Below are 25318 nucleotides of genomic sequence, written 5' to 3'. Positions count from 1 at the left end.
CCCCTTGCATCTAAATTCCCAGTTACATGTAAAGCCATTTAGCTTTTACAGTCTAAATGAATTGATCTGAATCATCTATACTACACTATAACTGTAATGTGATTGTGATGTAACAGTCAAAGTCACACTGATCACTGCTCTCACATTAGATGACTTTCAGTCCACATAAGAGCTTCTATTACAGTCCTTATATGTCCTAATGTGCTATGAGAGCTCCTAATGTCTCTCTACGTCAATTTGAAAATGTATTGTAATTTTCAATCACAGTAATGCAGAAGAAAAACACGGCTAGCGTGTGTTGACTTAGGGACCCTTCAGTGAGGGAGGCACTCCAGTGTAAATAGTGTAATTACATGTCTTCCTTTTGGTTGGGTGGGAGGGTAAATTGGTATAATCAAGGCCGCCGCTCAGCCTCTGGCATTGATGTTGAAATGAATTAGGACAGGACCTTGCTGAGATTTTGCCCCCTGGGTATTTAATGAATACATACTTTTCCCTCAAATCACATCCTGCTGATATAGTGGCGAGCCAGTCCTGTGACTGTACCATACAAGTCTCACTGGGAAATGAGTGGTGCAGGAAATGTAGACGTAAAAGCGGGCTTTGGGTTCACTTTTAGACTTCAAGCTCAGACGTGTAACCCAGACAACTTACGCTGTGTGAACCAGGAGAACAATAACTCTGTGTGTTAAACAGCTTTTGTTAAGTATAGTTTTCATTCCTCACTGTCATACATTCTTATCAGAGCCTACTGTCTTTGTTCAATTTCTATCTTTAATGTCTTTCCATACTTAGTTTATGTACTTCTCTATGTGCTGCTACCACTCATATACAGTGGGCTACTACAATTTGAATACATCAAGGTCTCATATAGTATAAAGGCAGATGTCTATGTGTTGTTTGATTATAAAGCAGGTCTAGGTTCTATATTAATACTGTGAAAGTATCAAAGAGCTCAGTCCACAGAGAAATGCACACAGCCTGTATTCAGAAACTGAGCCTTAAAACCAGCCGTCAGGACTTCTGTAACTTTGTGATGTCACAACAAAACAGTCACTGCTCTCCAAAGCCCTGCCCCACCTCGACCCACCATCCAACCTTGCAGGATTTGGTTTATCTGATTGTTTACCTGCAATCTTCTATATTTTTATTAGATCACTCAGAAAACAGTCAGCCAATCAGAACAGAGGAGTCTCTGAGCCTCTCTTCTGATTGGCCCACTGACCTGTTGTTACTAGAGCTCCAGAGAGAAGCCTAAGAGAGGAGATGTACACTGAGATGGTTTTTGGTTCTTAAATCCACAAATATATCTTCTTATGGATCAATATTCACTATATTGATGTATGGCATTTAAGAGCATAAATGCAACAGGACAAGAGGAGTCTACAGTCATGCTGTGCTCTCTGTGGGGATGCACTTGAGGTAAATACTCATATCAGTATGTCAACAAACTGTCAATGACAATGATAGTATGTTGATGTTAAGCAGGTATAATGTTTACCATGTTCACTAACTTAGTGTAACATGTTAGCATGGTGGCTACTTAGCACTAAACACAAAGGGTGATGGGATGTCATTTCTGCAGATATTTGGTCACAAACAACAATTCATCCTTTGGTGAACAGGAATGTCTGTAGCTAATTTCATGGCAATCCATTCAATAGACAGATATAACAAATACTGTACTCAGTCAACCACAGACACTAAAGACTGACAAATTTACCACGTGCAATAATTAACATACACCAACTGTGCAGTATTCCTTATCTGCAGCTATTTTTTATATACCATATATATATATAAAATACAGTATATATATCCAAAGTCAGTAGGATTGATCGACTGAAACATCTGTACAAAATTTGACGATAATTTATAATTCTAATATCTATAGCTAATTTCAAGAACAGCTGATCCGAAGCTGTAAGGGTATTATACTTTATTTTATTTTACAAATGTCAGTCTCATGGTGGCGCTGGAGGAAAAGGTCAGGGGATCACAAAAGTCAGTAGTCCTCCTCCAGGGACCATGAATGTGTCTATAAATTTTTCATGGTAATATAATAGGTCTTGAGATATTTCAGTCTGGGCTAAAGTGGTGGATCAATCAACTGACAGACAAGCGTTGCCATCCAACCGCGATGATACTACGCTAATAATAATAATAATACAGTAACTGCAACCACTAATATCACAAGCTGCTTGTAAAGTGGTGGATGGTGAAAACAACAAACACCACACACCCCTGCAGTGCTTGTAACTGAAAGAGAAATGCTGAAAGAAAATGAACGTAAATGTCTAAATGAATCTGAATCCGTCTAAATCAGGCCAGTATTTGAGAGGTTTTTAATTGATCTGGTAAACACTGAAATATTATGCATCCCTCTCTGCTTCCGTTCCATAAATAGTCCTTGGTTGAGATATTTTTAGTAGAAAGCTATTTTGTATGCATCCTTGATGTTGCAAAGGTTCTAACTCACTGTAATGGCGTTACCATTCTGTCGCTCCTCCAGACTCTCATCTGATTCTGCAGAAAACAGTCAAGTTAAATCTTTGATGAGGAGCTATTTATTACAGATTAGGTTTTTAATTTTAGTTTTTGTTTATTCAGGGAGTGAGTCAGCTAAACACAGACGCTCTTTCTCAGCTCTACTCTGCTGAACATGTATTTAGACCTGAGTTTCATATGCTAGAGCAGACCATTACTAATACTGACACTTTTATCAGTAAAGGATTTGTTGTTCAGGTTGTCAAAGTCTTTAAAACTGTATTGTGACCATCACCCGACCAATAGCAAAATTATATATGATTAAAAAAAAACAAAAAAAACATTCACAGAATTATCATCCAACTCTACACAAGATTTGTTTTATCCTCTTTTAGCTCATTGTTTTGGTTTTACAACTCACAGATGAGTGGGCCAGTCTGAGCTAGTCACAGCTAAAGTGCAGCCATTAGCAGCCAACGAAGATCTTACAAACCCACTGTACACTCATCAGCAAACAGCAGATGGTAAGTTGGCAACTAGCTTGCGAATATAGTGAAGCATATAGCAGCTAAAGAGGCAGATATGTTGGTGGAAACCAAAACGGAGCTAAAAGAAAAGTGAGTATTGGATTTATGTTTATCATCCAGGACAACAGGACTCCAAACAAATATAAGACTTGTCTGTGTTTTCTGGTTGTGTAAATTAACAACTTTGTTTTGACATGTTAGCAATTACAATGTCAGGAATCCTGACATTAATTATGTCATATTTGAACTGTTATATTCTCTTTGTTTTACATGTGATTTTCCTACTGTGACGTGAAAATGTGAAAATGTCTTCTGTGAAAGGAGTCTGTCGACTGATACCGAGGTTTACCAGGAATAGCAGCAAACACAGCTGTTTACATCTGTTAGCATGTTTCATCTCCGCTGTTTGTTGGATGACTGTGACGGTGTTAACTGTTGCTACAGTAGGTGTAACCTGGCAAACCAATCAACACTCTCAGTAGTCGAATGAGACAGTATCACAACCCTAAATATGCCGTTTTAGTGTTTCATCACCTGCAACCATGCAACACAAAACGGTTACCAACTAATATATTATGATTATCAGCTGAATTCATAATTTTTGCTACTTGGAAGCAGAAAAACATCAAACCCAGATGACAGATGCAGCAAGTATCAACTAAAAAAACGCCAACAAATTACATATCAAGCAGACATAGTTAACTTTAAATTCAGGCAGAGTCATGTTTATTGTCCCAAGTTCAAAATCAGCTCTCCTTTAGCTCTGGTTTGGTCTCCACCAACATTTAAGAAAAATATCTGGGCGTTTATCTTGATATGCTATTTTTTTATTTTATTATATTAGTATAAGGACATATTTTTTGTATTTTATGTTTATATTTTATGTTTTCATCTTCATCTTTATAATCTACTTTCTATTCTTTGCAGAGGGACCAACTGTAACTTAATCTAATTTCCCACTGGGGATCGATAAAGTATTCTGATTGTGATTGATTTATTCATTAGCTAGTTGCTAATTTGTAGTAACACTGCACAGAAGCAATGTTTAATTTATTCATTTTTATTCAACTTGTGCACATGGTGTTGTCTGTGCTGTGTTTTAAATGTGTATGTGTAAGACTGATGACTCTTTTTACTGCAAACCAAATTTACCTTGCGGGTACAAATAAAGTAACATAACCTAGTTTTTTTCGAGTTTTTTTCTGTTGAAACAGCTGTTGAGAGGTTAAAAAGAGTGGATGAGAAAATATATATATATATATATATATATATATATATATACTGCACATTTGCATTCAAAGCAATGGGCTAACAGACGCTATAAAAATCTACATAAAATTGATTCTGTGTTAATTTCAAATATATTGATCACTGCAGGTTTTAAAGACTTCTTTACAATGGCTTCTGAAAGAGAACATTACTCACTCGTTACCCACATTTTCCTGACCAGTGCGGACACTCAGCCGATAGCCCTCCCTGTCAAAACCTTTCTTTAACCTTTAGGCTACCGCTGACCCCTTTTATGCGGCTGCACAATGCCCTCATCTAGTCTCCCAATCGAATGCATTAGATTGTCTGCTTCAATGCACCAAACATGAAATAGATGCAGCTGCAGACAATGGTTACCCCCTTGCCCTGAGCTACTGTACATCATCCACTCCTGTTTAAAGGCCTTCTATACATCGAGGTCAACTTACCCATGTTGCTACAATAATACTTTTCATATGTCTCCTCCCCCTCTTGAATCTGTCAATAGACGCCATAGTATCATGGCAGAGCCGAGGAGATGGCACAGGTCGCTCGGCAGCAACAGAGGCAAGACTATGAGAATTCACAAACCCCTTATTTTTTAAACTGGTTGTCATATCAGCGTGTGATAGGTCAGGGGCTGTGTGGTAATTATTTTTGCCATGAGGGACAGGGCCTAGTTGTTCACTTGTCTTTTTTCACGGTAATTCACAGCTGTCACTTTTGCTTCAGCACTCTACTTAGCCACATCTCCTGTTAACTCTCTGTTGAGCTAAGAAGCTACAGCACCATGAACGCTCTGATAACCAGTCTGGTGTGCACTGAAACACTGCTGTTCCTACAACTGGCATTAGCGCTACACCTACACAAACATACTGTAGCTAATAGTTTGTGGTACATGAGAGCAAGAGACACGTCTTGGTGATGCGGAGTTAAACCCTTTTTTTAAAAACTGTTACCTACAGATTATTCACTTTATGGTCCTTAGGTCAGTTTAGTAACATCAGAACATCACTTTAAGTGGAGCCATGTTTGCCATGAAGAAGGTCAATTTACACTCACCAAGCACTTTATTAGGTACCTGTGCATCTACTTATTCATGTGACAATCAGCCAATCATATGACTGCAGTGCAGTTCATAAAATCCTGCAGGTCAGGAGCTTCAGTTAACGCTCACATCAAACATCAGAAAGAGGAAAAAAGGTGACTCAGCGACTCTGACTGTGGCCTGATTGTTAGTGTCAGACGAGCTGGTTTGAGCTTTTCTGAAACTGTTGTGATCTGGATTTTCACACACATCAGTCTCTATAGTTTATTCAGAATGACGTGAAAAACAGAAACCATCCACAATGAGCAGCAGCTCTGTGCTCTGAGGTCAGAGGAGAATGGACAGACTGGTTGGAGCTGACAGAAAGGCTACAGTCACTCAGATAACCACTCTTTACAACTGTGGTGAGCAGAGAAGCTTCAGAGTGAACAACACGTCCAACCTTGAGGTGGACGGACTACATCAGGTAAGTCTTCCTGTCACCAAGACCAGAAACCTGACACTCACCAACACTGGACAAATGAAGACCTGGTCTGATGGATCTGGATCTGTGCTGAGTCAGCAGATGGGAGAGTCAGAGTCTGAATCTATGGAGACAACCTGCCTTGTGGAGGTGTGGTGGTGTGGGGAATGTTTTCTTCCTAACACCAATCAATCCTGGTCTGAATGTCTCAGTCTGTCTGAGTATTGTTGCTGACCATGTTCAACCTTCATGGCCCCAGTTCACCATCTTCTAATGGCTCCCTCCAGCAGGATCATGCTCCATGTCACACACTGGCTTCGTCATGAACGGGAGATTGGTGGCAGCATGAATGTGCAGCTGACCAATCTGCAGAAATGATGTGATGCAAAGGAGGAAAGTTTCCAACATGTTGTGGAATCTATGCCACAAAGGACAGAGAATGTTTGAGAGCAAAGGGAAGAACTACCCAGTGTTAGTGTGGTGTTCCTAATAAAAGTGCTCAGTGAGTGTGTACACACACAGCAGAAAATTCTGGCCCAGATTTGGGTCTGTGTTGCTGCCGGCATTTTGTAGGCTGCAATAAGACATTCAAATTTGTATCACTGGTGGTGCCACCATTAACATGATATGATGTTTTACATTAACATTTACTCATTTCACAGACACTTTTATACAAAGTGACTTACAAGTGCGGGACATTACTAAAGCTTCAGTGCAGTGGGAGACCTTGGTGTATGTACTGACCACTATTACATCTATTTTAGATCACAGTATGTCAGTATGCCGTTTCATCACATGTGACTTTTGAGTATCTATGGCGTGAAGGTGAATCAGTAAAATCTATGAAAAAGTTAAAGTTCGTAGGTCAGTTGAATAAACTGACTAAAAAGGACGAACTGAAGAAATCTTTAAAGCCTAGACGTGACACGGTTTAGGTCTCAAAATGATAAAACTGAAAGCTGACTCATCTGTGTATTTGTAAACCTATAAGCTGCCATCGCGCTTCATCGTGCTCCACACCTCTCCGACATCAGATTAAGGGGCTGTGTCTCTACCTGCCTGAAACAATCCACGAGTCACACTCACACCATGCTGTGATTGGCCGGCTGTGTGGAGGTGAGGAAGGAGCCAGGGTTTGAACTTCTGTCTCTAGCGCTCTTTCTTGACACAGCTAATTGATACAGCACTGATCATGTGAACAACCGACAACTCTCTGAATGTCTTTCAGAGGAGCTTTCTCCATGTTTAAACTATCCCCCCCCCCCCACCACCACCACCACCACCACTACCCCCCACGACAGTTGCCTTTTTAAATAATGCCGCTGGAATTAAAAAATCTCGAGCTACTGAATCAGCATCCAAAGGAAAACAAATGAATAGAATAATCACAAGTGAAAACACTGAAGTCAGCGCTCTACACTCGTCATCACACAACATGTGCGTTATTTTAACCTTTTTCTAACCTGTTGACCTCTGTCTGACCTCTGGTATAATAAGCATGTGATCTCTGGTGGTAGAGGACATGTTGATCTGTGATGTATCCTATCAACTTTTTAAGGGCACTGAGTGAAATCAGATTAAACTGAACTGAACAACACTGAGCTGACCTGAGCTGAACTGCACCGCACTGACCAGAGTGGAGGAGGAGCCGACTTGGTTGACTTTCATTTGGGATCCAGCCGAATAAAATTCATCCTTGTAAATAAGAAGGAACAAATAGTCGTGCCCCCCCCCCATGTCCATTGTTCCCTCCAAGCAGACAAAAGGCAAATGCTTTCAGAGACCAAAAGGACTTCAGTAAATTATTTATCCAGGTTTCTCTGCCTTTGCCATCTTAGCCCACTTTCTTTGGCACTTTGGGGGAGGCGCAGTTACTTGTTGCTCACCATGATATCTCCCAGGTCATACATTATACATGGAGATACTCTGCATTTTGCATGCATACAATATGGCATTCAGTCCAGCATCACAGTCTGAATGTGAAGCCTCTGAAAATAAAAGTCCAAATAATGTTTTTGTTTTTGTGTTCAAGAAGGAAAACACAAACTGGATCTTCATGGTTGTAGTGATTTGTAATGTATTCATACAACACACAGGCACACACACAGGCAACACACTCAAAATCCATCAGCTTGACATTTGAGCACGCAGGTCAGAGCGGTGCATCCTTACCCTGTCGGTTGCTGTGTGTATCCACGGAGACAGATGTCAGCAGAGGCAGCGGGCTGAGTGGTCTCTGCCGAGGTGTAGAGCATGTCTTGTCCGCATCACATTCACAGACCAACCAAGGAGCAGCCCGCAGCGAAGAGCCACGACTCCACAATCTGGGTCAGTGCCGCTGGAGCCATCCTTATGGGGAAGAAGAAGGTAGCCCACAGAGGGGAGCAGCGCAGACGTCACAGGCCCACATGGATCCTAGCATCCAGCCACAGTCGCATCCTCTGTCTGCAGCTGTTTTGGATCCAGATGCAATGAATTCCTCTGAGACTCAGATTGGAGCAAATCCATGAGGTTCTCACATCCACACACACACACACACACACACATACACACACACACGACGAGAGCTTTCTGCTACGAGAACACAACCCCGTCTGCACGAAGCATCGCCGCCTCACTGAAAGACCGTCTACTCCTCCTCCTCCTCTCCTCTCTGACTGCCTAATTCACTGCTTTATCGCTCTATTTCTGTCTTTCTCTGACGCTCACCCATATTTCCACTTCACTGCTCTCTCTCTCTCTCTCTCCCTCTCTAATTCTCAGCTGTGTCTCAGTGCTCCGCTCAGCCTGTGCCCAGAGGATGTTGAACATGTGTTCAGGGTGGGGGTTGGGGACTGCTGACTTCATAGGTGGCACGCTTACTTCCCACACTGATAGGTTAGGGAGGATGGCACTGCGCGGCGTCTAACTGGCAGTTGATTTAGATAAAATCAGCTTGGCCTCTTTTTTCTTGTAAATGTTCCTATTTTTGATTCAAAACATCGCGGAGGAGATTAATGGCTGTGATTAACTGTCACACTGCTCTCCATTGGTGGAAATCTGCAGAGTAGTAGAGTAAGGGAGGGACGGAGGAGGTGATTTCTATATGTGATGTGATAAAATCACTGTCATCTCACTAAACAGCCCCGCAGGACTGACAGCGGAGGGGAAAAACAAACCCTACAGGCTCAGAAATGAGAGTGTTGTTGTTCCCACTTACCACTACTGCCTCTTTCTAGACAGAAAAAGACACATTTCTCCACATTGTACGACAGGAGCAGAGGGAAAAAGGGAAAATGTGGGAGGCAGAGAGTGTGTAGGGGAGAATGGAGGGTGGGGGGGGAGAAAGGGAAAGGGAAAGGGAGGGGGGAGAACAGAAAGCAGCAAGAAAGACAGAAAGAAAGGAGTGGGAGAGGGAGAGAGAGAAAGAGACAGAGAGAACAGAGAGCTTTGGAATATTTATAGAAGGCTGGAGACTGATGTAAAGAAATAAGCTCCTCTATTTCTGTGCTGTGACACACGGTCGCATCGCGGATGATACGCTGTCAGGCTAAGTCATATCAAAGGGATCCTATGGTGCTGCTGCTGCAAGGATGCACATAAACTGCGGCAGCATGCAGGAAGATACGTCTTTATTTCAAGCAGATTACACACCAACACACACACATACACACACACACACACACAGAAAATAGATCTAGATTAGGCTTCAGTGGGGAAAGTGTCTTCTAAATGGATGTTGATTCAGAGATGCACCGCAGAAGGATCTCAGAGTGCACTTAATGAGGGAAATGATGGCCTTGTGACAATCATAAGAGCCATTAGACTGGAGTCACATAACCAATGAGTTTATTTGGGAGGGAGCGGAAGGAAATGAAAATGGGGAGGGGATTTTTGGGAAATATGAAATTCATTGGATTTATTTATAGTCTTCTTTTTGGTGGGATGAGAGGTGTGTGTGTCTGCCGTCACAACAAAAAAAAATCTTTTCACTGTTCGCTGAGGGAAAATTAGTTGAGTCAAAATGTATTTTATGAGCTAAGACATGCAATCTTTTTAAATTTAAAAAACGTGAGCGCATATGAGTGTGTGTGTGGGTTTCTGTGGAGACCGGGATACCTCTGGGCTTATGCTGTGACCTAGATTAGGCCTTGATGCTCCCAAGCCTGGCAGGCTGTGTGTGTGCGTGTGTGTGTGTGTGTGTGTGTGTGTGTGTGTGTGTGCACCATAAATAGCGTAAATGCATGTGTGCATGTGCACGTGTGGCTAGATGCAGAAGAGAGAGGAAGACAGGAGAGAGAAAGGATGTGTGTGTATGTATGTATGTAAGCATGCATGCGTGTGTGCGTGCGTGTGTGTGTGTGAGAGAGAAAGGGAGAGAGTCATATATGTACACATGGAATGAAGCTCCACTGGAGCTTGCTGTGTTGCTTGTAAGAGCCTCAGCTGGATGGCACACAAAGAGGTGAATGTTCATGCAGTAAGAGAGCTTATCTAAAGAAGTGTGCACACATTGATGAAAATTACACAGCTTCTGCCTCAAAGGGCAAAACTTACGTAACTTCAAACGCAGAGAAATGAAAAATTACACAACATAATGAAAGCGCAGTAAATTCAGACACCAATGCTAAAGCAAACCGATCTCACTGGAAGATTTTGTGATTCATATGACCACAGTTTATGTGTAAAATTGAACAGATTAGCGCTCACTCTGTATGCAGATTACTGGCATTGGAATTAGTAATTTCCTTTACATATGGAATGAAGTTAAACATAATCTTATGACGCATTTAATGGCTTTGATCCTACCTTTATGCTATAGTATAGTCCAAGTTATTATTATCTAATGACTCACATCCATACCTCCTCACTCCATGAATGTGCTGCTATTTAATACATTATACTGGCCTTATATAAGAAATGACTGGAATCATCTCGCCCCAGTTAATTCCTGACCTGTCCTCTGGCCAAATTTGCCTCCATGTTATTAAATGGTTAATCTTGTGCATCGTGTACGTACACTAAGTATAGAAGTTACAAGATAATATTAGTTTCATGTATGTTGATGGTAAACAGCCATAAAAATTATAAATTCCCAAACTGGGTTGTACAAGTTGGAAAGTTTCTCTGCGACATGTTCATCGAAACGCTGCCAAAGTGCTGGATGATTCTGTCCATGACTTGTGATAAAAATAGCTGTTTCACATGCACATATGGTTTCTCTCACACAGAGTCATGCGTGGTAAGGCTGATGGTGGAAAATGATGGGAAAACACTCATCAGCAGAGACTCATCAGTAAACACAAGTGTCCAATTTTCTCAAAACAGGAAATGACACACACATGAAAAGATTTTCTAAAGCCACTCTGGAGGAGGATATACTGTGATTCATGGTTGTGGTTTTAGGTTTGGTAGAAGGGAAATTCAAAAATAAAAACCCAAATCTTTTTTTATGTTAAGTTTCATATTAGGATGGTACTGAGCAGACAGGTGTGTTACGGGGGTTGTGGAAATATTTCCTTCAATTTAACTTGAAAATAATACCAGGAAAAGGATATTTAACGGATAAAGTTAAAATTTATTTACTGAAATATTTCTAGTAAAAAGGTTATCAAAGACAACTGCTCATCAGCTACTGTTACAACAGTATTAAGCTTTGAGTAAATAAAGTTTCATTTAAAACAATTAGTGCATTTACATTGCTGTAAACAATTAAATGAGCATTACACTCAGCGTAGTGAAAAATCCAAAGCGGTTGGCAAATGTTCAATTTAACTGTCTAAGTAGTGTACCTGTACCATGTACCTGTAGTAAAAGCAAGTTTGGTGTTTAGAGGTTGGTGAGACTTTTCATTTTCCTGTCCAAAACCAAAAAATACAAGAGCAAATTATTGATGGATTCAGCGGTGTGTTTATCTGCTTTAACATATGCTTCAAATATTAGCATGCTTGGTTAACTAGCTACGACACTACCCTAGCATGACTTCCAAAACCACAGAGCATAGTGTTAGCTAACTAGATTATTTTGTGGGATTAAACGTTAAATTAGGACTCAACAAAATCAAGGTTATGTTAAAATGAATGTGCTTTAATTACATTTTGTATCTATAATACTGTATTATACTTAGGTTAACTAGTGATACCCCATGTGAGCATGTCTGGGGCGTGCAGCTTGAGCCTTAATAGCATTTTATGAGCATGATATTACGTATGTAGCCATCATGTGCATATTTAAGACCCTTTTAATGGCTTCTTGTTTTACTACAAGTCAGCTGGAAACATTACCAAGTCAGCTATAATATTCAACCAAACTGGTCAGTCATGTTGTTAGTTAATTAGCTAACTCTAGATAACTACAGCTGATGAAATTAGCTAGCAACAGTTGAGAAACCTGGAAAAGCTTGACAGATGCGCCAACGGTAACAGAGGTGTTTAACAAATGATCCGTTGTCATGATAATTAAAGTGACATTGAACCAAGATTGTTTGAGGTTTTACTGGTTTAGGCAACGATTAGTTTTCACATACGGATCCTGCGCTGCTCTTTCCAGAACTCCGCAATCCCTTCAGACAGTGCTAACTCTGCTAAGCCCCTGCACTCACGGGGAGTGAACCCCACCAATGCCATGCCCTTCGTGCCCACCCCCTTCCTTCCTGCCAGCTCTGCAACCCTCGCTGTGATGAGGGAAGCTGGAGCGTGACAGTACAGCTGTCCGTCGATGCTGAAAGACGGCCAGGGTTCACCTGCAGTCAAGTGACTAGGCGTGCTCCCCTTCACACTCTCCACATTACAGGCAATTTCCACAGCACCCTCATGTGGCAAAGCCAGCACCTGCACTCCTGGTAGGCCCCCAGGGGTCGACTCTCTAATGGTTGTGGCGATGCTGTGTCCCATGGCGATGTCCTGGGTGTTGATAGTGACGTTGCAGTTCATGACGTATGGACTGGCCCCAACACCTGCAGGACATTAGGGAACACCAACAACCTGTTAGACATCCTCAGGCTTGTATTTCTTTAGTGAGAAAATTTAATTTCCATTCTTGTCGAACCCACTGTCCCTCATGCTCTCTCTTCTGCTTCTAGTTCAGTAAATGCTGTACTGCATTTCCGAGAATCAATTTCAATCAGCTCCATGAAATGAGCATTTACTTTGGGGCTTTCATGTATTGTTCAAGCACATCAGTGCAGAGAACAACAACACTGTAATTAGTGATTGTAAAAGGAAAACACAAAGACCCTCTCCAGTCAAGGATTTTCACCCTTTCTTTAAAATACAATGTGTGATAGCTGCATTGCATTATGGTTTATTAATCCTACAGTTGGTGGAGAGATTGAAATTTACATTTCTCCCTGTAAACATATCTTAAGAAGATACTGTCCATCAAACACCACTGAAGACCAGAAACACACTGGCAATGACACGACCAAACAGCAGTAATCCATAATAAATAACACCAGCAGCTTTTTTTGAAGAAGTCTTTGTTAACACAGTTCTTACACTACATGCCTCATGTGCGATAAAAGATGTTTGGTTGTTCTCCATAATAGCCGTGAAATGATCTCTCCTGAGCGTGCTAATGTGGCTACAATGTGAGAAATTGGAGAACAAAAGTTCAGCCAAAGCTAATTTTAGGCTTCAGCACTCTGAGTTAGCCAAAACAAGTGGTTATCTTTGTAACTGTACATATAACATGTGAGTATTGTATCGTAGGAATATATAATTAAAGGTGCAGCGCTTAAGTTGTTCAGATTTTGCCTTTAAAAGGGTGAAAATAAAGGAGAGAGACGGCCTCTGGTCAGGCTGTAACAATAACCGTGTAAATACAGAGATTTTCACCGTTGTTGTGTAATCCTGGCAAAGAGACAGTGTAACCTTCCTTTCAGGCTAAAACATTTACCTACATTAGCATGTCTGGGATAAAATTTCAGCGTTTCTCTCCCAGCTCTGGCTCACCTGTGAGGCCGAATCGTCTCTGCGGCTGTGGCCCCAGGTCGGGCCTGATCGCCTGCAAGTCTGGCGTCTTCTTGAACCAGCCCATCTCCTTCCTTCTCTGCGCCAGCCCCCGTTGAAGGGGGGAATCTGCCCAGCCAAACAGGAAGGCACTGGTGCCCTGGACCCTCTCTGTAAGTCCCTGAGCCACAGCTGGGCCGGGCAACAACACAGACATGTTAGTTAACCAGCAAATGGAGCGCATGTCATCACATGAGCGCGTGACAGACTAAACAGCTGAGGGGATACAATTCAGACAGAAGGGAGAAATATGCACACATGGACCATTTATTACATGCATGCACACATAAATACAGTGATTGTTAGTGAGTTTGCCAGTAGTTATTCTGCAACCCCACCCCACAGATTAGCAGTCTGAGTGCACACTTCAGGCATGCAGCTCACATGCTGAGTTCGTGGTCATTATCAGCTACACACATGGCTAATACGTCAGCTGGTAAACTGGTAACTCATCAACAGCACAGGAAGCAAAAGATGTCACATCATCAGCCACCAGCCCATTACAGTATATGTACATTTACAATATATCAGGGAGGTAGAAGGCAGTTTTTGGGAATGGAATGGAAACCATAAACATATACAGGGTGTACTGCAAAGGAAAAATGTATTTGCATCACTGAGTAGAGTCCAAACATCCCCCTCTCTGTCTTGAGCAGGTGCTGGACAGAATACAAAATAGACTCTAGTAATGACTGTGCCCTGAAAGCTAATGAACAGATACAACATAGGATCAACTCAACCGACAGGGACATATTTCTAAGTGCACACAAACACACACATGCATAAATGGCTTCTCACCCCGAGCCTCTTTAGCACAGTCCTCCACTCGCACTTCCTCCCCCAGGGGGTAGATGGGTATGAGATCGACGGCACCCATACATGGGTGGACCCCCGTGTGAGCACACATGTCAATCAGCCCACAGGCTTTCTCACAGGCCGACAGAACCGCCTCCCCTGGAACACATCAAATGTTACATCCATCAATACTGTGCATCAAACATCCTGTCAGAGTGAGGACCTGATGTGATGGGTGGGAGATAAAACTTTATATCTGAAGCAGTCATTTTTTTTTTAAAGTCACACCTTTGTGCATGAAATTGGGCTGATGTATTAGTCTTTAGGTGAGTGCAGGACATATGACTGTAAACCTTGACAGCTTTGTCTGCGTTGTCAGTTTGTTATGTTTCAGATAAGCATTCAATAAGATCGACTTTTTACTATGATCTTCGCCAGAAAAATGTTCATCCTGAATTTTTTTGTGTTTAAATCCCTGACAAAGCTTATTAAAGGATTTTTTCCCTCTCAGGGGATTGGAAAGCAGGGGACAGAGAGTGAATCCCTACTGTAGCAGCAGTTCTACAACAAGCAGCTGACAAGCAGTGTAGGAAGATGAATGTAGAAATTGTGTATCCCAACGAGGCTTCAGCAAAAAACATAAAGATTAAATACTTACTGATAGAGTCGATGCTGGCCACAATGGTTATCACAGAGCGGTTATAGTCATGATCGTTAAAGATGTTCAGCACTGTGGTCCCCTTTCGTCTAACACCTGATGTATAATAATTACAAAAAAATGTTAGTAGTATAGCCAGAGTTTACTGCTATAGAGGCACTGTGGTCCCTAATCTCCAGAATCCACATCTGGTTCCATCACGGAGGACATGTGGAGAACATGCTGAGGACGAATCAAGTATTGTATTGTAACTTCAGAATAATGAAAAAAAACAAAAAAGAAAACAAATGCTAGACATTTCATAACTTTACATAAAGGTCAAGTGTGAGCATATGTCATTACCCATAATTCTCTTGATACAGAATAACATTACACTTGCCTTCGGTGTTGTATAAAGCCGCTTTGGCCACAGTCTCCACCAGCTCTTTCCTGCGAGCCTCAGAAACATTGAGGAGACAAGCCACCAGTCGTCTGCCCAAGGAACTGGAGGCCATGTTACTGCAACCGCAACGACACTGAATGACTTAAAGCGCATTCTTAAATATGAAGTGCACAGACCAGCGTTAAGATGAATAAAATGTATAAAAATGAGCAGAGAGATACAATTCCCCACTCACAACTAAAATGTATCTGGACAGAAATGTAGCCAAGATAATGAATTTGTAAACTCAAGCGCATGAAGACAAATGTTAAAGTGAGACTATGTAATTTTTTTTTTTTTTTAAATGAAGAGATGAAATCATTAACACTAAAACACACTGTTGCTTTGTTGAATACACTAACAGGCCTTTCTTCTAATATGTAACGTGGTCTATTATGACCAGTAGCATATGGTGGCTACTGTTGGTTAAAAACTACAGACACATATTGCTGTGTAACTGTTGTTCAACAAAAGTTATGTTTTCTCACTTATAGTGTAGGTGAGTCTAAGTCAATAAAGGTAATTTCTTCTTCTTGTTTTAAATCCACACAAACCTTTAAGTTTGGCACTGTATGCATTTGTGTTAGCAATTTTATGAACTTGGCTATTTGGCAATATGCGTAGTAATTCTTTACTGAATGCATGGCTGCCATAAACTATGAACTGCTAAATATAAACAGCTCATTCAAAGTCAATGATTGCCTTTAATGAGGATGCCATCTACAGACGGTTTGTGGAGCTGCCCTTTAACACAGAATAAGTAACAAAATACGTGCCTTTAAATGCAAAACAAACAAGCAAGCAAGCAAACAAAGAAACAAAACATTCATAGCACCTTAACTGCAAGGTTTACAAAAAACTGGTATAGTGTCTGTGCTATACAGAACATGTTCAAAGTCCAACCTGGTGTAAACTCACTCACTACATTTATCTAAGCCATGCAAGTCAAAAACATGTAATAGAACCTGAGACATCAGTGCATAAAGTTTGACTTGCGTTATATTGACCTGACACGTGTGGAGCATTCTCTGGTAGTGATTTCTCTGACTCAACACCAACAGAGCACTAACATTAATGCAGCTGCTACAAACCCATTCACCTACCAGATCCGCGAAAATCAGCACAAGTAGTTTTTAGCATGTGTAGCTAAAGAGTAGAGAGTTCACCTAGATGGTTCACTCCTGTTTCCGACCTACCGGAAACGTCTGTCTTCTGTCTTCAGCCTGAAACATTTTTTGCACAATCGTGTAAGTTTTCTCTGATGTGTGTTTAGTTTTCTCTGTTTTTGTTTAATAAATGATTTACTTTTTTCATACATGTATGTCTGCAAGTTTGCGGGGGACGATGTTGATAATGTGCCTCATATTTATTTTTACATGTATGTTATTTATATAAAGCTTTTATTCATTAATGTAATACTTTCTGTATTTATCTATTCTATTATTATTGTTTGTTTGATTGTTTGTTTTACTTTTCCATATTTCTTTGTCCTTGGACGTGTACGCTCGAAAACGGAAGTAGATAGCAGGACATCATCTCTACGCTCAGTGTCTCTGTAGAAAACGGACATGCGTACAAGTGTTAACGGTTTGCTCCCTGGCACCTGTGTGTTTTGGATAAATAGCGCCGCTCCGTGGACGAAAAAAAAACAAAACTGTCAGAATTAAGTAATTGGTAGAAGCTTTTCGTTTACAACTGCTACAATGGGAGACAGTCAAAGGTTAGAAGACGGCGTGCAGTGCTAAGTAGTTCGGTTATAACAACTAAATAAGGATCCCGGGCCTTGTTTTGACGTTAGCTTCCGATAATGTGATGCTGTGTTGCTAGCAAACTCGACTATCGTTTGTTGACTAGCTAGCTCACAGCAGCAGCATGGAGTGACTGCGCTGGGAAAGAAAACGCCAAATCATTTTCTTATTTTAGAGTTAATGCTATCCGCCCGAGCAGTTGCGCTGAGTTTCACTCTAATAACGGTGGCCAAAACAATGAAGTCTGCAGCATCTACGACATCCTCTGAGTCTCGGGGGCAGCATGCAGCAGCCAGCCGGGATACGTTCACTGGTAGCCCACGGAAGAGGCTGCAGAAGCTCCCTGCTGTGCCCGGTTACGTCCCGAACCGAGTTAACGACCTGCTGCTGCTGCGGCCTGATACAAACAACCAGAGTGCTCCAGAGCCAAAGGAGAAGCGCAATAACAGGCATGTTGTGTTTTTCCACGGGGATATTCAGGTGAGTGGGATGAAGATGGAAACACAGTTGATTTGGGAGGGGTCTCACATTATAAAGACGATGACTGGCCTAACTGAACGATTTGAATCACTTACAGTAATTACAACAACAAATAGTATCTTTATTCAGGGATCTCCACACTAAAACCTGAGACACGCAAGATAACATATTGTCACAGGTCAAAACAGCATCAGGTTATTTCTGCACAGTTGTAGTGTTTTGAAAACAGTACAACCTGTGGGATAGAAGCAGAGAGCATTGGGTTCATGATGGTCCCTTCATTCCTTAACATTCTTTAGCCAGCCAGTTTTTTAATAGTTAGCATGTAGAAATGTTTAGGTAACGCCCATTAAACTTTATCATGAGCCTCAACCAAAAGTGCAAAGACTGAAGCTATAACAGCTGATTGATTTACAGAAAATGTGTAAAAATGTTGAAATTAAATGTATGTAAATGTATCAAAAATTTAAGATTTTCTGTCTTGTCTTGTTGGTGCTGGAGCTAGGGGCATTTAATGAGCTATACAAATGTGTCACTGTATATTTCTTTCCTGTGCAGCCACATGGCTCACTGATATGACCATTACATGCCATAAGACATTTACAGGGCAATTGTGACTTCATTTGCTGGTTTTTATAGCTTTTACACAACATGTGACATCTTATAGGTGTCACAAAAGGTAATCAGCAGAGTAAGTAACTTTTTTTGTTTTACTGCTTCATAAAAAACAACTCAGGGAACCATGACCTGTCATTGTATATGTTGGGAAGCACATTTGGGCTTGCTTGCATCATAATTATTGTTTCCTGCTTTAGGAGAGTATGATGTTCATTCTGCATGAATTACTGTTAACTGTCACTTTATAACACAAATCAGATATCACACAATAAATTGAAATGATTAAGTCTGAGAGAGGATTTGTACACATGAGTTTTGGTATTTGATCCTGTTACACTTGGCTGCTCTCTGCTACATTGATATCAAGTGAGGTTTATTTATATGGAACTTCATCAGTGAATGAGCCTGTCTAGAGCTCAGTAATATAGTCACAACATTCAACTAAAAGCAGCTCTTCTCATCACTTAGTGAAAGTGTATCAAGCAGAGTGCACTGCACACAATGACGCCTTGTCCACTTACTGAGCCTCGGAGCAGAGCACAGCTCTGCACTGAGTGTTGTGATAAAATTCAACATGTTTATCTGAGTTGGAGCTGACACTTGCTAGTGTAAGCAGATAATGCTGTTGCTGCTGGGTATTGCAGTCTGGCTAGACTGCAATACCCAGAATTCCACTGTGTAAAGATTTTATGGCTTGGAATTACAAAATAATTGACTAACACACACACACACACACACACACACACACAAACACACACACACACACACACACACACACACATATATATATACACTATAGTGACATTTTAAATTTTTGCATATTACTTTTATGAGCAAATTAAACAAAGGGAACTTCCAAAATATTATGTCAATAATTTAATAAAGACAATGTTTGGTGCTGGTATATGTAACGTATTCCACCATTGACACCAAGAGAACATTTAGTCATGTATAACTGTATCTGTTAACCTGTGGTTCCCATCCTTTTAAACTGTAGAGAGCACAGGGCCAGAATAAATTATATTCTGCCAGAAATACATAGAGTTTTCTGAAATGGGCACATGTGATCTTTTTATACATTTAAGTAGAGACATTTTTTTTTGTGCATTCCACAAATGGGGGATTTAGTCATCAAAATTTATGTTAACTATAAATTCAAAATGCTTGTTCTTTAAGATGACTAAATGTACTATACTGTATTATGGATTTGGAGCTCAGCCAGTCATGCAAGGACTTGCATAAATTTTGGATTGAGTCACAAGAATGAAACAGGTGGTCTGTTGTTTCTACATTTACATGGGTCTGCTGTGGTGAAATGGTGTGTTTCTTTAAATTTAGGCAAAACAACATATTGTTATCATATCCTTGTCTACATGATGAACATGCCTAATATTAATATTGCAAAAAAGGAAACAATATGGATGGTTAAACTGGATTGACCAAACACTTTGAAAACTTTGGTGGAGAAATATTAATCACCTTCTGTTATTCGGATATTATTAGTATTTTTTTATTTTAATGCAGCCTCAGACAGTGATAGGTCTTTTGTGATCAATAAATTAGTTTGCAAAGTTACTGCATTTTCTACGTCCGTTTGGTATTATGCTGTTTTTTGAAGAATGTTTCATTTTCACTGTTGCTACACTTAGAATTTCAAATAAGTGAGAACCCATAGTCAGATCAAATATTTGGCAAATATCGAGGTATGAAATTTTGTCCATAATTTGCTGCCCTATTTTAAATGTTACTGACGTAAGGAATTGTGGGACAACATTATATCATTTCCTTTAGTTAAGGACGGTCCAGTGTTTCCTATACTAAAGGAGATAAGGACATATTGAAGAAACCTCTCCTCAGAGAATTGGACCAGCTCTCATCATGGCTGCCACTGAGATACTTCAGAGATACTTTCCAACGGCATCCTTTGTTTTTATCCCAAGACATCATATAAAAAACAACAACAACAAAGCAAGCAAAGAAGAGAAATGTTTCTAAATGTGTGCAGTTCTGAGTAAACTGCTTTAAAGAATTGACATAGTAGTGTCTCTGTAGCGTGTGCCAAACCTGTAATTGCTGCAGCTGTCAGATTATGCAAAGATGTCTCACAGGCTTTTTGTTTCTTTTTATAGGACATTGAAGAGACACACTAATCAAGTGTCAAAATATAGAGGAGTTAAAGAAGATTAAATGTCACACGCTTGTTTTGCTTTCCTAATTGTTTTCAAGGATTCAAGACCTGCCCTCATTTATTACCAAGTGCCCAGTCCATCTGTTCACTGTCCTCATCTGCAATTCATTAGGCAACTTTCTTAGCAAGTGTTAATATTCCCACAGTGTGCTGGCATTTCCCAGGAGACGTTCGTATGCACGGGACGCTGTCACAGGGATGTGTTCATATAAATAACATGAATGAAGTCATTGTGTCCAGGACCACACACTGACAGTCTGACAGCAAAGTGAGAGGAAGCTGCTGATGGAACTAATTAAGTGGCCAAAGATACACTGAAGTGTGTGTGACGTCTTTAGTCAGACTCTCACCATGGCTGTCACCAGCAGTGTTTTGTTTTTGCTCAACGTTTGTCAGAGAAACACATGAAGATATTTTGACTTTTGGGGTGTTTTCATGGAGGAATTTGGGTTTTGGTTTGTTTGTTTGTTTGTTTGTTTGTTTGTTTGTTTGTATCCCTTCTTTAAAAGTCCCAGTAACACAGCCAAAGCAAACCCCTCTCCTGCTCAGCTACATGAGTTTATGCTACAACATGCACTTCATCTTGTTAAGATAGGCACTAAAAGCTAATTTTAAAACAAACTGGGGAATTAGGGTCACAAGTGACAGAGTGATAATGGGTATGTATCCCTTTTTCTATGTTATTCCAGTATGAGCAGGTAAAACATGTATTGCAGCTCTCGACCATCTCTGTCTGTGTACTGTTTGTGCAGAACTTCCAGGAGGAGATGGCTCTGCAGCCCGAGGGAGCCCAGTGGCTCTCCTGGAGTCTGGAGCAGGTGGCCTTCACCCTGGGCCGACGTTTCCCCGACCGATACGTTTGGGTGATCAGAGCCTCGCGCATGTATCTCCACAAGTTCAGCTGCTACCACAACTTTGTGGAGAGCAACATGTTCGGGGCGCCAGAGCACTCGCCGTACTTACCCGACACTGGAGCGTTCCGCCATCTCAGGTTTTTGGCTTCTTTGCATTTGCATTCGATGCCAGCTTTTGGTACTCTACAGTTTTTTTACACTGTTATGGACAGATGTCAGATACCCCTAACTACTGCATGAATTGCTTGTGCATGAGTTTTAAATGATTCAGTTTTGTGTTAAGTCTGTGCCAAGTTCTCAAAAATGTGAGCTTACACAGGAAAGCTGCACTGACAGAGAGAAAGTGAAAACAAATCAGTCAAAGGTGAGGCCTGAGAAATTTTGAAGGGTCCACTGGGGTTTGTGTGATGTAAATTCTGTCTACAGAGGCTGTATATGAAGCTCTGTGTGGACGTTTGTGTACCCCCCCAATTTGTTGGGTCTCCACATCTTCTACTACAGGGTGAATTTTACTGTGCATGCGCTCTTCTAAGCAGACTAGAAAGAAGTATAATAAGAGCAGCTACATGTCTGTGGTGACTGCAGCAGGGAGTAACTGTGACAGTGTCAACACATCCTCACCAGCTTTACAACGGAAGGATTTAGTGCAGGTTGTTTGTGTCGTAGCAGGTGTGTTGTGAGTCTGAACAGTATTTGTGTTTGTAGGTCCCTGCTGAGCCACGGCATGGAGCGAGCCAACCTACCAAACCCCCTCCAGCCACAAGGAGGCGCTGACAGCATCCCCTCAGGGTTTTCACTGGCACTGGTGGGCTTCAGCAAAGGCTGCGTGGTGCTGAACCAGATGGTGTACGAGCTGGGTGGCGCCCGCGCCGACCCGCAGATGTCTCCTTTCATTAAATGCATCTCGGCCATATACTGGCTGGACGGTGGACACCCGGGGGGCAGTGAGACCTGGGTGACAGACAAGCTGGTGCTGAAGGAGCTGGCTGCCAGTGGAGTGTCAGTTCACGCCCACGTGACCCCGTATGAGGTGTGTGACCCGATGCGGGCCTGGGTTGGCCGCGAGCACGGACACTTCATCAAAACCCTGGAGGAGTTTGGGGCCTGTCCCAGTAAGAAGCTGCATTTTGAGGATGAGCCCCCCTCCATTGAGAACCACTTCAGGGTCATCGAGGAGTTTTGAGTTTGCTGTGAGCATGTCTCACACACACACACACACACACACACACACACACACACACACACACACACACACACACACACACACAGCTGATTGGTTGAACATCACTGAGCGCTTTAGATGACCTATTAGAGAGCAGGTTGTGTCTTATTCGCTGGTCTTACCTCAATTTCTTGGTGATTTAAGGGCTCAGACTTTAGAGCATGTGACAGCCGCTGGTGTGTTGTATCTTTATTTCCTTTCTACAGCTAAATGCACTTAATCTGAGGTGGAATGTTCAAGGCGCCTTCCCCTTCTCCCCCATGGCCCTTAGTAGGAACATGCAGGTATGAAAAAAACGGATCTTGGATAATTTTGACACTGTGTCTTCCTGCTTTATTATGTTACTCTTCAGACTAAATGTAAGATTTTACATTTGATTATGGCTCAGACTTGAGACTTGGAAACATGAATGATTTATGTTGTTTCAGTTTGATTCTGCTTATAAGGGAATTTCTATAATTTAAGGTGTAAATGTTGGTGTAACATTGTGACTTATTTTTTGGCTAATTGTTTGGCTGAGGACGAGCAGCTTATTACATTCTCCTAATACCTGCACTTGTGTTGAGCTACTTTTAGACACGTGAATGTCTGAATGTCTGAACTCTCAGGTTCAGACTTCATCAGTCGGTCTCACAGTGGTGATTCTTGATTGTACCTTAACTGTGGCTGAATAATTAAGCCAAGTACTTGTTCAGAAAGTTAAAAACAGTTCTGTCATTCCCTCAGCGTGATCCTGATGGTGGATTTTCCACCAGTAATTTGTCAGAGCTTTTCTGTTTGTGTGTATGTCAGCTAGCTGCACTCTAAGAGAAAAATGAAAAACCAAAGCTTGCAAGCTTTATTTAGGAAGCATTCCTTTTCTTTTCCTTTCTTTTTTTTTATCTTTACCATAGCCAGCTTATTATGTGTACATATACATAACAAAATCTGCTTGTTATAACAGTGAATTAATACTAATAACAGCTGACATAGGCTACGTCCACACTAATGTTTTTGTGTTAAAACAGACACAATCCGTCCAGACTAACACACCTGAAAACACATATCACATGACCGTTCACGTACACTGGGTATGCATTAGCCGGTGTAAACAGGAAGCAGATTGTCTTCTCTGCGGTTGATTAGCTGCAGAAAATACCACGTCGGAGGGACAGCTGTAGAGTTAAAATACAGAATTTGCTGCCAGCAAAGACAACAGGGACAGAAACACTTGTAATTTGTTATCCGTGATGCATTCACTGCTGGTAGTCAAGGCTGATAAGAGCCAAGCAGGAGGCAAGTGTGGATGTCTCCATCTTGTCCAGACCAAAACACCACCCTGGCATTGGCAGACTAACATGCGGTCTGCAGTCTCTGTTTCGGAGCAGTGCGGACGGCAGGCGTGAACCTATCAAAAGTGATGCCATTTAAAACTAAGACGAGTTAGTGTGGATGTAGACACAATCTCCCCTCATGGTCCATTTAGTAGTGGCTCTCCTGGAGCTTTTGATCATATCAAATGATCTTCATCAGCTGATGGAGTTCAGTTGCTTTGAACGTCTGATGAAGATCATATGGACCTTGAGGTGAGATTTTTTTTTCAAATGTGTTTCAGGTTTTTTTAAGTTTAAGAATAAACTTTCAAACAATATATTATTTTAATAATAACATTCTTTGACACATCAGCTGATAACCAACCTCACTTATGTAATTTTTTCCAAATATTAACTGATATTAATTTGATTGGATTTTCTCCTCACAACATCTTATGCATTTTTATGTTGACACCATACCAAATTACCTTTATAAATAAAAAAGTAATAGACAAACTGTAATGATGTTTACAATGTTAACATTTTTGTTAAATGAATTAAGTTGGGAAGTTGCATTAACAAGATGATATATCTTAATTTTCTTTGTCTCATGGTTGTTATATATTTATATATGTTCTGTACTGTTTTAATCTGACTGCAGCAATGTGCACTGCAATATGTAAAAATACAAACACTTGCTAATTTTGTCTGAGCTGTCTGGTAAAATAATGTGGCTTGTTCAGGTTAGACTGCTGGTGACCTGTCAGTGTTGGCAGCATGCATATTCATCTGTGTATGATCTGTGTCAGCTTACATAGCATCTTTGCACTGTGCTGAGGCTGCAGCTCATTTTGCTGAATGTAACTTCAGACCATTCCATTCTGTTTACTACTTGCTGTTAAAAAACCCCAAAATACATAATTTAGCTAGTGCACAGGCAACATAACATACAGTGACTTAAATCATCTGCTCACTAATAAACACCATGCCACTTTGTCTTGTTAACGCTTAATGATGGAGAGTCTGCAGCACAGGTAGTGGAGTCTGAGGAGTCTGTCTCAGCTCTCTGGAATCAGCAGGTGGCAGCAGTGTGGAGGAAGCGGAAAGTAAACTCAACAAAAGACATTGAATGCACCATCAGATATTTTCTACAATGTTTTATGAGCTTTTTCAGTTTGCTTTGTGATGCCTACATATTAGCCTGCAGTTGATCAGAATACAATACGGATTATGTCTCTCTTTTTTTTTTTTAAAGTCATTTCAGATGCAATCAATCTCATA

The 25318-nt window shown here is 41.0% G+C and overlaps 3 protein-coding genes across 6 annotated transcripts in view; 1 reads left to right on the top strand and 2 right to left on the bottom strand.

Moving 5' to 3' along the window:
* The window catches only part of LOC111657162 (nck-associated protein 5-like), a 73100-nt gene extending 63716 nt beyond the window's left edge, over window positions 1-9384 (bottom strand). The window contains exon 1 of one of the 3 annotated variants that reach the window (XM_023409223.2): window positions 7946-9384. The gene's annotated coding sequence lies outside the window, so the exon portion shown is untranslated. The remainder of the gene's footprint in view (window positions 1-7945) is intronic. The other 2 variants (XM_023409219.2, XM_023409218.2) reach the window with 2 other exon arrangements.
* A 1925-nt stretch (window positions 9385-11309) lies between these two features.
* On the bottom strand, window positions 11310-16857 carry ftcdnl1 (formiminotransferase cyclodeaminase N-terminal like 1). Of its 2 annotated transcripts, none has more exons than XM_023409212.2 (6): window positions 16739-16857; window positions 15594-15712; window positions 15215-15310; window positions 14560-14715; window positions 13705-13893; window positions 11310-12707 (listed from the first exon to the last, which is right to left on the bottom strand). In XM_023409212.2, the coding sequence occupies exons 2-6, from the start codon at window positions 15706-15708 to the stop codon at window positions 12271-12273; spliced, it is 993 nt and encodes a 330-aa protein (XP_023264980.1). In that variant the 5' UTR covers window positions 15709-15712; window positions 16739-16857; the 3' UTR covers window positions 11310-12270. The 2 variants fall into 2 exon arrangements, with proteins under 2 accessions (XP_023264980.1, XP_023264981.1); XM_023409213.2 differs by having other exon boundaries at window positions 16643-16740.
* A 352-nt stretch (window positions 16858-17209) lies between these two features.
* On the top strand, window positions 17210-25307 carry cunh2orf69 (chromosome unknown C2orf69 homolog). Its single transcript, XM_023409217.2, has 3 exons — window positions 17210-17863; window positions 21422-21660; window positions 22229-25307. Exons 1-3 carry the CDS (start codon window positions 17564-17566, stop codon window positions 22704-22706), a joined length of 1017 nt encoding a protein of 338 aa, XP_023264985.1. The 5' UTR covers window positions 17210-17563; the 3' UTR covers window positions 22707-25307.
* The last annotated feature ends 11 nt before the right edge of the window (window positions 25308-25318 follow it).

Source organism: Seriola lalandi, unplaced genomic scaffold, assembly GCF_002814215.2.
Source record: "Seriola lalandi dorsalis isolate HSWRI2012SDOR001 ecotype SW California unplaced genomic scaffold, Sedor1 jcf7180002054385, whole genome shotgun sequence".
Taxonomy (NCBI): Eukaryota; Metazoa; Chordata; class Actinopteri; order Carangiformes; family Carangidae; genus Seriola; species Seriola lalandi.
This window is presented reverse-complemented; position numbering and strand designations above follow the sequence as displayed.

Coding starts and splice junctions, on each gene's coding strand:
- ftcdnl1 (XM_023409212.2), bottom strand. CDS start 15,708: ATGGCCTCCAGTTCCTTGGGCAGACGACTGGTGGCTTGTCTCCTCAAT. Junction 13,894..14,559: donor CTGTGCTAAAGAGGCTCGGG/GTGAGAAGCCAT, acceptor TGCCCGGCCCAG/CTGTGGCTCAGGGACTTACA. Junction 12,708..13,704: donor GAGACGATTCGGCCTCACAG/GTGAGCCAGAGC, acceptor AATGTCCTGCAG/GTGTTGGGGCCAGTCCATAC.
- cunh2orf69 (XM_023409217.2), top strand. CDS start 17,564: ATGCTATCCGCCCGAGCAGTTGCGCTGAGTTTCACTCTAATAACGGTG. Junction 17,864..21,421: donor TTTTCCACGGGGATATTCAG/GTGAGTGGGATG, acceptor CTGTTTGTGCAG/AACTTCCAGGAGGAGATGGC. Junction 21,661..22,228: donor GGAGCGTTCCGCCATCTCAG/GTTTTTGGCTTC, acceptor TTGTGTTTGTAG/GTCCCTGCTGAGCCACGGCA.